The following is a 12,256-nucleotide window of genomic DNA, read 5'->3' on the forward strand; positions in this document are numbered from 1 at the left end:
TGTGGATAAATCTACCTGTCATTAATCAGAGACAGTGGGAGACCCTGTTATCATGATGTCACAAACCACTAGATCAACTGCAGGTGCTCCCCAGTCCCCCACCGCAGTTCAAAATAGAAACCAGAGACTTGAGTGAGGGGAAACAGAAGCCAGATGTCAAATGGAGGAAGCTGAAGTGTTTGCATTAGTTAGAGACAGACGGACAGAGAGGTTCCTGGAAAGAGGCACAAGCTCTCCCCAAGACCTGCTGGGTTCAAATACTATTCGGAATCATTTCATATACTTTGAGCGTTTGCTTTAGTCTGCCTGGAGTGCCAGATGGGTGGGCTTTGCAGTTTTGCGACTATTCTTTTGGTTCCATTGCACTTACAAGCTCAATCAAGCACATCTAAAGTATTTGAAAGATTTCAAATAGTATTTGAACCCAAGTGAGTTCTCCCCATTCAAGGCCCATCCACGTCCAGCCAGGTCATCTCTCCAACATGAGACACCAACTACAGGGCCGTTAAAGAAGCCTAGGCCAGATTTAGAAAGCGGACTCACTGTGTGTCGAACGTTTCAATGCCTTTCCTGGTCAATGATGGTCTGTCTGCCTGTTCGTTTTCCACTGACAAAGTGCTTTCTACTCAAGAAGAAAACTGCCCGGAAAAGGCAAATATCTCAAGCTAAAATAGGCATGCAAAAACTCTCCTGGCTGAATCCTAAAAATACCATGTTGTTTGTGTATTTACATTTTTTACACTTTAGCATCCTGTTTTACTCTCTATGACATCCTAAGTTAATACTAAATCAGTCAATATTAAGCCTAGTCTATTTACAGCCCTGGAATAAACAGGAGAGGTCTCCACATCAAACACAGACGAGAGAGAGAGAGAGAGAGAGAGAGAGAGAGAGAGAGAGAGAGAGAGAGAGAGAGAGAGAGAGAGAGAGAGAGAGAGAGAGAGAGAGAGAGAGAGAGAGAGAGAGAGAGAGAGAGAGAGAGAGAGAGAGAGAGAGAGAGAGAGAGAGAGAGAGAGAGAGAGAGAGAGAGAGAGAGAGAGAGAGAGAGAGAGAGAGAGAGAGAGAGAGAGAGAGAGAGAGAGAGAGAGAGAGAGAGAGAGAGAGAGAGAGAGAGAGAGAGAGAGAGAGAGAGAGAGAGAGAGAGAGAGAGAGAGAGAGAGAGAGAGAGAGAGAGAGAGAGAGAGAGAGATGCAGTAAATCTGTCTGAGGAGGGAGGAAACTCTCTCCTCTCCTGGCTGGGTAGTGTGGACGTCTCTCACGTAACAGCTGTTTAAATTTCCACTAGTGACGAGAGCTCTGCTCCTCTCTACCAGTCAGCTACAACAAGCCTGCAGCACACGTCAGGAGAAACTCAGATACCAGCATGTGTGTGTTTATGTGGTTGCAGGTAGCTTCCAGTAAGTAACTCTAAAGTAACTGAAGGATAGCCTGTTGTTGTGAGCAACGTGCTGAAACGATGAAAGTACTTAATAGAGGGCCAACACATCGTAGTGACTCCAGTAAATATCACTCACTACAAACAAATGCTAGGCTTCGTTAGTGTGTTAGATTAACCTCGGTTTTTAGTGATTTACATCCCTGGAGCGACACTCCCCATCCAAAAATTAATATAATCCATTTTAGAATAAGGCTGTAACGTAACAAAATGTGGAAAAAGTCAAGGGGTCTGAATACTTTCCGAATGCACTCCAGTAAAAGTAATGTGAGCAGTATTTGGCTCTTCATTAAGTAGCTTAGTTGTGGACTAACCCTTCAGTGACTGATTTCCTGTTCATAGTGTTGTTAATCTCACAGACCACAGAGCATAGACATAGAATTAATAGAACGGCGGGACAATTCCCTTTCTAGTCAAATTGCCATGGCTCTGAGGGCCTTTCCCCTTCTAGTAATTATATTTCTATGCCACAGCACAAAGGTCTTACCTCTATTCTCAGTGTTGCAGTAGAACGACAGTAACAAACATGACAATAACCATCAAAGTAGTGAATGTTTTACCCAGTCAGTCCCAAGATGCCTCAGAAGTAAATCATTCAAAACAGAGGTTCATCTAACACACTATCACAACCTAGCATTTATTTGTATTGAGTGATATTGTTTGTGTGTCATATCTAAATGACTCTATAAAGACCAGGCATATCTAAATGACTGTATAAAGACCAGGCCTATCTAAATGACTATAAAGACCAGGCATATCTAAATGACTCTATAAAGACCAGGCATATTTAAATGACTGTATAAAGACCAGGCAAATCTAAATGGCTGTATAAAGACCAGGCATATTTAAATGACTGTATAGAAACCAGGCCTATCTAAATGACTATAAAGACCAGGCCTATCTAAATGACTGTATAGAAACCAGGCCTATCTAAATGACTATAAAGACCAGGCATATCTAAATGACTATAAAGACCAGGCCTATCTAAATGACTATAAAGACCAGGCCTATCTAAATGACTATAAAGACCAGGCCTATCTAAATGACTATAAAGACCAGGCATATCTAAATGACTATAAAGACCAGGCCTATCTAAATGACTGTATAAAGACCAGGCCTATCTAAATGACTGTATAAAGACCAGGCATATCTAAATGACTATAAAGACCAGGCCTATCTAAATGACTGTATAAAAACCAGGCCTATCTAAATGACTATAAAGACCAGGCATATCTAAATGACTATAAATACCAGGCATATCTAAATTACTATAAAGACCAGGCATATCTAAATGACTGTATAAAGACCAGGCATATCTAAATGACTGTATAAAGACCAGGCATATCTAAATGACTGTATAAAGACCAGGCATATCTAAATGACTATAAAGACCAGGCATATCTAAATGACTGTATAAAGACCAGGCATATCTAAATGACTATAAAGACCAGGCCTATCTAAATGACTGTATAAAGACCAGGCATATCTAAATTACTATAAAGACCAGGCATATTTAAATGACTGTATAAAAACCAGGCATATCTAAATGACTATAAAGACCAGGCATATTTAAATGACTGTATAAAGACCAGGCATATCTAAATGACTGTATAAATACCAGTCATATCTAAATGACTATAAAGACCAGGCATATCTAAATGACTGTATAAAGACCAGGCATATCTAAATGACTGTATAAAGACCAGGCATATCTAAATGACTGTATAAAGACCAGGCATATCTAAATGACTGTATAAAGACCAGGCATATCTAAATTACTGTATAAAGACCAGGCATATCTAAATGACTGTATAAAGACCAGGCATATCTAAATGACTGTATAAAGACCAGGCATATCTAAATGACTGTATAAAGACCAGGCATATCTAAATGACTATAAAGACCAGGCATATCTAAATGACTGTATAAAGACCAGGCATATCTAAATTACTGTATAAAAACCAGGCCTATCTAAAGACAAGGTGAGCATGATCAATTGATCCCTAAAGTAAAAGTAAAGCTGAGGACATAAGGTGAGCTGTGTGTGTAGGATAGGAACCGTTGCTCTACATTGGTTGATTTAAGTTAAGCATCTCTTAATCTCCGAACACTCAGATAGTTGAGTTACTGTAGCAGAACTGTAGCAGTTAATCAATTCTGACTGTCACAGAGACGACCGTCCCTGTTACACTGTTCCAGGAAAAACAAGTAGTGGGAGACACATTGGGGGTGGATGAGATGAGTCCCTCACCCCTCACAATGTAAGATGTTGCTTTTACTACAGTGTCGACAGAAAGTCCTCACACACCCCTCTTTTTCCACATTTTGTTGTGTTACAGCCTTTATTCAAAATTGATTACATTGATATTTTGTGTCACCTGGCCTACACACAATACCCCATAATATCAAAGTGGAATTATGTTTTTTAGACATTTTTACAAATTATTTAGAAAATGTAAAGCTGAAATGTCTTGAGTCAATAAGTATTCAACCCCTTTGTTATGGCAAGCCTAAATATGTTCAGGAGTAAAAAAAGTGCTTAACAAGTCACATAATAAGTTGCATGGACTCACTCTGTGTGCAATAATAGTGTTTAAGATGCTTTTTGAACGACTACCTCATCTCTGTAACCCACACACAATTATCTGTAAGGTCTCTCAGTCGAGCAATGAATTTCAAACACAGATTCAACCACAAAGACCAAGGAGGTTTTCCAATGCCTCGCAAAGAAGGGCACCTATTGGTAGATGGGCAAAACAATTTAAAAAAGCAGACATTGAATATCCCTTTGACCACGGAGAAGTTATTAATGACACTTTGTATGGTGTATCAATACACCCAGTCACTACCAAGATACAGACATCCTTCCTAACTCAGTTGCCGGAGAGGAAGGAAACCGGTCAGGGATTTCACCATAAGGCCAATGGTGACTTTAAAACAGTTACAGAATGTAATAGCTGTGATAGGAGGAAACTGAGGATGGCTCAACAACATTGTAGCTACTCCACAATACTAACCTAAATTACAGCGTGAAAAGAAGGAAGCCTGTACAGAATACAAATATTCCAAAACATGCATCCTGTTTGCAATAATGCACTAAAGTAAAACAGCCAAAAATATGGCAAAGAAATTAACTTTATGTCCTGAATACAAAGCTTTATGTTTGGGGCAAATCCAACACAACACATTAATGGGTACCACTCTACATATTTTCAAGCATGGTGGTGGCTGCATCATGTTGTGGGTATGCATGTCATCGGCATAGAGCTAAGCACAGGCAATATCCTAGAGGAAAACCTGGTTCAGTCTGCTTTCCAACAGACACTGGGAGACAAATTCACCTTTTCAGCAGGACAATAACCTAAAACACAAGGCCAAATATACACTGGAGTTGCTTACCAAGAAGACAGTGAATGTTCCTGAGTGGCCAAGTTACAGTTTTGACTTAAATAGACTTGAAGATCTATGACAAGACTTGAAAATGGCTGTCTTGCAATTATCAACAACCACCTTGACAGAGCTTGAAGACTTTAAAAAAGAATAATGTGCAAATATTGTACAATCCTGGTGTACACAGCTCTTAGAGATGTAAATTAGATATTTCTGTAATTCATTTTCAATACATTTGCTAAAAACATCTCTTCACTTTGTCATTATGTGGTATTGTGTGTAGATGGGTGGGGGGGGGAAAATCAATTGAATCCATTTTGAATTCAGGCTGTAACACAACAAAATGTCGAATAAGTCAAAGGGGATATGAATACTTTCTGAAGGCACTGTATCTGGAAAAACACTAGCAATATAAATCCAATCAATTATAATTGTGTTTCCCCACCTAGCTCTGCACCCCCTGCCGTTATGCCCCTGTGGAAAAATAACATACAGAGAAAGACTGAATTATATTAATGCAGAATGATGCTGGGGCCTTTACCTGTTATCAGGGTCTGGAGCAGTCATGCTCCTGGTGATGTAACACATCTTTAAGGGGATGTACCTCCTGTCCCCCTGTAGGGACATGGTGGGGGTGAGGGGGACGTCAGAGTGGGGGCTGCCCAGCCTCGGGGACTCCGGTGGTGGCGTCTCCCAGCCTATCTCTGACACCGGAGAACCCTTCTTCACATAGGGGGTGGCTTCCCGCATGTACTTCACTGGAATACCGAGAGACAAGAGAATTATGAGTAAGCTTTTTCACAACCTTTTTTAGGGGGTGTGGCTTCCCGCATGTCCTTCACTGGACCAACAAGAGAATGGATTGATCCGGTCGCTCAGCTGGTTCCGCAGGGTCGGGTCCTCTTCTCTCCAGGCGATGGACCACCTGGAGAACCCGAGCTGGCTAACATGATGGAATGCCCCCGGACCCGCTCCACGACTCCAGGCATACTCCCCTCTCCTGCTGACTCCATGCTGTTGGGCGTGTGATTCTGTAGCGGGTGATTTGGTCGGAGTCAGACGCAGGAGGGAGAATCACACAATAAATGGTTTATTCGGCAAACACAGCGATTCTCAGCAATGCGTAAAACACAACAGTGCGTTATAATGGCACACTGGAGAAAACAAAACACACGGGTGAATAACCCAGCGATACAATACATAAAGCTCCACCGAGCTATTATCACCTCCACATGGAACAATAACACACAAAGACATGGGGGGCAGAGGGAATGCTTATACAGGTACTGATGAGGGGATATGAACCAGGTGTGTGTAATAAACAAGACAAAACAAATGGAATGATGAGATGAGGAGCGGCAGTGGCTAGAAGGCCGGTGACGACGAACGCCGAAGCCTGCCCGAACAAGGAGAGGAGGCAGCTTCAGAGGAAGTCGTGACAGTAAGCTTTTTCAAAACCTGTTTAGGGGGCTGCTTCCCGCATGTACTTCCCTGGACCAACAAGAGAAAGTAATGATTTACTACGCTTTCATTGGTAGAGGTCATGCATTTACTGCTGTCATTTTGGTGAGGACAGTGCTAAGAGTCCTTGCCAATGTAACTTCAGTAGAGCTAGCTAGTATCTTATAGAGATTGACATGCAGACTCATAAAGTGACCCTGCTGAAACCCAATAATGTGTACCAGGCCGGTAGTGGTCCAGTTCTATTAGTGGTCCAGTTCTATTAGTGGTCCAGTTCTATTAGTGGTCTAGTTCTATTATACAGTTCTATTAGTGGTCCAGTTCTATTAGTGGTCCAGTTCTATTAGTGGTCCAGTTATATTAGTGGTCCAGTTATATTAGTGGTCCAGTTCTATTAGTGGTCCAGTTCTATTAATGGTCCAGTTCTATTATACAGTTCTATTAGTGGTCCAGTTATATTAGTGGTCCAGTTATATTAGTGGTCCAGTTCTATTAATGGTCCAGTTCTATTATACAGTTCTATTAGTGGTCCAGTTATATTAGTGGTCCAGTTATATTAGTGGTCCAGTTCTATTAGTGGTCTAGTTCTATTATACAGTTCTATTAGTGGTCCAGTTATATTAGTGGTCCAGTTATATTAGTGGTCCAGTTCTATTAGTGGTCCAGTTATATTAATGGTCCAGTTCTATTAGTGGTCCAGTTCTATTAGTGGTCCAGTTCTATTATACAGTTCTATTAATGGTCCAGTTCTATTAGTGGTCCAGTTCTATTAGTGGTCCAGTTCTATTATATAGTTCTATTAATGGTCCAGTTCTATTATACAGTTCTATTAATGGTCCAGTTCTATTAGTGGTCCAGTTCTATTATACAGTTCTATTAGTGGTCCAGTTCTATTAGTGGTCCAGTTCTATTAGTGGTCCAGTTCTATTAATGGTCCAGTTCTATTATACAGTTCTATTAGTGGTCCAGTTCTATTAGTGGTCCAGTTCTATTAGTGGTCCAGTTCTATTAGTGGTCCAGTTATATTAGTGGTCCAGTTCTATTAGTGGTCCAGTTATATTAATGGTCCAGTTCTATTAGTGGTCCAGTTCTATTAGTGGTCCAGTTCTATCATACAGTTCTATTAGTGGTCCTATTAGTGGTCCAGTTCTATTAGTGGTCCAGTTCTATTATACAGTTCTATTAATGGTCCAGTTCTATTAGTGGTCCAGTTCTATTAGTGGTCCAGTTATATTAGTGGTCCAGTTTTATTAGTGGTCCAGTTCTATTAGTGGTCCAGTTATATTAATGGTCCAGTTCTATTAGTGGTCCAGTTATATTAATGGTCCAGTTATATTAGTGGTCCAGTTCTATTAGTGGTCCAGTTCTATTAGTGGTCCAGTTCTATTATACAGTTCTATTAGTGGTCCAGTTCTATTAGTGGTCCAGTTCTATTAGTGGTCCAGTTATATTATACAGTTCTATTAATGGTCCAGTTCTATTAGTGGTCCAGTTCTATTAGTGGTCCAATTCTATTAGTGGTCCAGTTCTATTATACAGTTCTATTAATGGTCCAGTTCTATTAGTGGTCCAGTTCTATTAGTGGTCCAGTTCTATTAGTGGTCCAGTTATATTAATGGTCCAGTTATATTAGTGGTCCAGTTCTATTAGTGGTCCAGTTCTATTAGTGGTCCAGTTCTATTAGTGGTCCAGTTCTATTATACAGTTCTATTAGTGATCCAGTTCTATTAGTGGTCCAGTTCTATTAGTGGTCCAGTTATATTATACAGTTCTATTAGTGGTCCAGTTCTATTAGTGGTCCAGTTCTATTAGTGGTCCGGTTCTATTAGTGGTCCAGTTCTATTATACAGTTCTATTAGGGGTCCAGTTCTATTAGTGGTCCAGTTCTATTAGTGGTCCAGTTCTATTAGTGGTCCAGTTATATTATACAGTTATATTGGTGGTCCAGTTCTATTAGTGGTCCAGTTCTATTAGTGGTCCAGTTCTATTAGTGGTCCAGTTATATTATACAGTTCTATTGGTGGTCCAGTTCTATTAGTGGTCCAGTTCTATTAGTGGTCCAGTTCTATTTGTGGTCCAGTTCTATTAGTGGTCCAGTTCTATTATTCAGTTCTATAAGTGGTCCAGTTCTATTAGTGGTCCAGTTCTATTAGTGGTCCAGTTCTATTTGTGGTCCAGTTCTATTAGTGGTCCAGTTCTATTATTCAGTTCTATAAGTGGTCCAGTTCTATTAGTGGTCCAGTTCTATTAGTGGTCCAGTTCTATTATACAGTTCTATTGGTGGTCCAGTTCTATTAGTGGTCCAGTTCTATTAGTGGTCCAGTTCTATTAGTGGTCCAGTTCTATTAATGGTCCAGTTCTATTAGTGGTCCAGTTATATTATACAGTTCTATTGGTGGTCCAGTTCTATTAGTGGTCCAGTTATATTAGTGGTCCAGTTCTATTAGTGGTCCAGTTCTATTAGTGGTCCAGTTCTATTAGTGGTCCAGTTCGATTAGTGGTCCAGTTCTATTAGTGGTCCAGTTCTATTAGTGGTCCAGTTCTATTAGTGGTCCAGTTCTATTAGTGGTCCAGTTCTATTAGTGGTCCAGTTATATTATACAGTTCTATTGGTGGTCCAGTTCTATTAGTGGTCCAGTTCTATTAGTGGTCCAATTATATTATACAGTTCTATTAGTGGTCCAGTTCTATTAGTGGTCCAGTTCTATTAGTGGTCCAGTTCTATTAGTGGTCCAGTTCTATTATTCAGTTCTATTAGTGGTCCAGTTCTATTAGTGGTCCAGTTCTATTATACAGTTCTATTAGTGGTCCAGTTCTATTAGTGGTCCAGTTATATTATACAGTTCTATTGGTGGTCCAGTTCTATTAGTGGTCCAGTTTTATTAGTGGTCCAGTTCTATTAGTGGTCCAGTTATATTAGTGGTCCAGTTATATTAGTGGTCCAGTTCTATTATTCAGTTCTATTAGTGGTCCAGTTCTATTAGTGGTCCAGTTCTATTAGTGGTCCAGTTCTATTATATAGTTCTATTAGTGGTCCAGTTCTATTAGTGGTCCAGTTCTATTATATAGTTATATTAGTGGTCCAGTTCTATTAGTGGTCCAGTTCTATTAGTGGTCCAGTTCAATTATACAGTTGTATTAGTGGTCCAGTTCTATTAGTGGTCCAGTTTTATTAGTGGTCCAGTTCTATTAGTGGTCCAGTTATATTAGTGGTCCAGTTATATTAGTGGTCCAGTTCTATTATTCAGTTCTATTAGTGGTCCAGTTCTATTAGTGGTCCAGTTCTATTAGTGGTCCAGTTCTATTATATAGTTCTATTAGTGGTCCAGTTCTATTAGTGGTCCAGTTCTATTATATAGTTCTATTAGTGGTCCAGTTCTATTAGTGGTCCAGTTCTAATAGTGGTCCAGTTCTATTAGTGGTCCAGTTCTATTAGTGGTCCAGTTATATTAGTGGTCCAGTTCTATTAGTGGTCCAGTTCTATTAGTGGTCCAGTTCTATTATAGAGTTCTATTAGTGTTCCAGTTCTATTAGTGATCCAGTTCTATTATACAGTTCTATTAGTGGTCCAGTTCTATTAGTGGTCCAGTTCTATTAGTGGTCCAGTTTTATTATACAGTTATATTGGTGGTCCAGTTCTATTAGTGGTCCAGTTCTATTAGTGGTCCAGTTCTATTAGTGGTCCAGTTCTATTATACAGTTCAATTGGTGGTCCAGTTCTATTAGTGGTCCAGTTCTATTAGTGGTCCAGTTATATTAGTGGTCCAGTTCTATTATATAGTTCTATTAGTGGTCCAGTTCTATTAGTGGTCCAGTTCTATTAGTGGTCCAGTTCTATTATACAGTTCTATTAGTGGTCCAGTTCTATTAGTGGTCCAGTTCTATTAGTGGTCCAGTTCTATTAGTGGTACAGTTCTATTAGTGGTCCAGTTATATTATACAGTTCTATTGGTGGTCCAGTTCTATTAGTGGTCCAGTTCTATTAGTGATCCAGTTCTATTAGTGATCCAGTTCTATTAGTGGTCCAGTTCTATTATACAGTTATATTAGTGGTCCAGTTCTATTAGTGGTCCAGTTCTATTATACAGTTATATTAGTGGTCCAGTTCTATTAGTGGTCCAGTTCTATTAGTGGTCCAGTTCTATTATACAGTTCTATTAGTGTTCCAGTTCTATTAGTGATCCAGTTCTATTATACAGTTCTATTAGTGGTCCAGTTCTATTAGTGGTCCAGTTCTATTATACAGTTATATTAATGGTCCAGTTCTATTAGTGGTCCAGTTCTATTAGTGGTCCAGTTCTATTAGTGGTCCAGTTCTATTAGTGGTCCAGTTTTATTATAGAGTTCTATTGGTGGTCCAGTTCTATTAGTGGTCCAGTTCTATTAGTGGTCCAGTTCTATTAGTGGTCCAGTTCTATTATACAGTTCTATTGGTGGTCCAGTTCTATTAGTGGTCCAGTTCTATTAGTGGTCCAGTTCTATTATACAGTTCTATTAGTGGTCCAGTTCTATTAGTGGTCCAGTTCTATTAGTGGTACAGTTCTATTAGTGGTACAGTTCTATTAGTGGTCCAGTTATATTATACAGTTCTATTGGTGGTCCAGTTCTATTGGTGGTCCAGTTCTATTAGTGGTCCAGTTCTATTAGTGATCCAGTTCTATTAGTGATCCAGTTCTATTAGTGGTCCAGTTCTATTAGTGGTCCAGTTCTATTATACAGTTATATTAGTGGTCCAGTTCTATTAGTGGTCCAGTTCTGTTATACAGTTCTATTAGTGGTCCAGTTCTATTAGTGGTCCAGTTCTATTATACAGTTCTATTGGTGATCCAGTTCTATTAGTGGTCCAGTTCTATTAGTGATCCAGTTCTATTAGTGGTCCAGTTCTATTAGTGGTCCAGTTCTATTAGTGGTCCAGTTCTATTATATAGTTCTATTAGTGGTCCAGTTCTATTAGTGGTCCAGTTCTATTAGTGGTCCAGTTCTATTAGTGGTCCAGTTCTATTATACAGTTATATTAGTGGTCCAGTTCTATTAGTGGTCCAGTTCTATTAGTGGTCCAGTTCTATTATACAGTTCTATTAGTGGTCCAGTTCTATTAGTGGTCCAGTTCTATTAGTGATCCAGTTCTATTATACAGTTCTATTGGTGGTCCAGTTCTATTAGTGATCCAGTTCTATTAGTGGTCCAGTTCTATTAGTGGTCCAGTTATATTAGTGGTCCAGTTATATTAGTGGTCCAGTTCTATTAGTGGTCCAGTTCTATTATATAGTTATATTAGTGGTCCAGTTCTATTAGTGGTCCAGTTCTATTAGTGGTCCAGTTCTATTAGTGGTCCAGTTCTATTATACAGTTCTATTAGTGGTCCAGTTCTATTATACAGTTATATTAGTGGTCCAGTTCTATTATATAGTTCTATTAGTGGTCCAGTTCTATTATACAGTTCTATTAGTGGTCCAGTTCTATTAGTGGTCCAGTTATATTATACAGTTATATTAGTGGTCCAGTTCTATTAGTGGTCCAGTTCTATTAGTGGTCCAGTTCTATTATATAGTTATATTAGTGGTCCAGTTCTATTAGTGGTCCAGTTCTATTATATAGTTCTATTAATGGTCCAGTTCTATTAGTGGTCCAGTTCTATTAGTGGTCCAGTTCTATTAGTGGTCCAGTTCTATTAGTTGTCCAGTTCTATTATACAGTTCTATTAGTGGTCCAGTTCTATTAGTGGTCCAGTTATATTATACAGTTCTATTAGTGGTCCAGTTCTATTAGTGGTCCAGTTCTATTAGTGGTCCAGTTCTATTATACAGTTCTATTAGTGGTCCAGTTCTATTAGTGGTCCAGTTCTATTATACAGTTCTATTAGTGGTCCAGTTCTATTAGTGGTCCAGTTCTATTAGTGGTCCAGTTCTATTATTCAGTTATATTAGTGGTCCAGTTCTATCATACAGTTCTATTAGTGGTCCATTTCTA

The 12,256-nt window shown here is 39.3% G+C and overlaps 1 protein-coding gene across 3 annotated transcripts in view; it reads right to left on the reverse strand.

Moving 5' to 3' along the window:
- Nucleotides 1–12,256, reverse strand: part of LOC121542741 (beta-1-syntrophin) — a 43,459-nt gene that overhangs the window by 15,230 nt on the left and 15,973 nt on the right. For all 3 annotated transcript variants that reach the window (XM_045213868.1, XM_045213867.1, XM_045213869.1), the window contains exon 2: nt 5,367–5,583. In XM_045213868.1, the coding sequence (XP_045069803.1) occupies nt 5,367–5,583 (217 nt within the window). The remainder of the gene's footprint in view (nt 1–5,366; nt 5,584–12,256) is intronic.

Source organism: Coregonus clupeaformis, unplaced genomic scaffold, assembly GCF_020615455.1.
Source record: "Coregonus clupeaformis isolate EN_2021a unplaced genomic scaffold, ASM2061545v1 scaf0163, whole genome shotgun sequence".
Taxonomy (NCBI): Eukaryota; Metazoa; Chordata; class Actinopteri; order Salmoniformes; family Salmonidae; genus Coregonus; species Coregonus clupeaformis.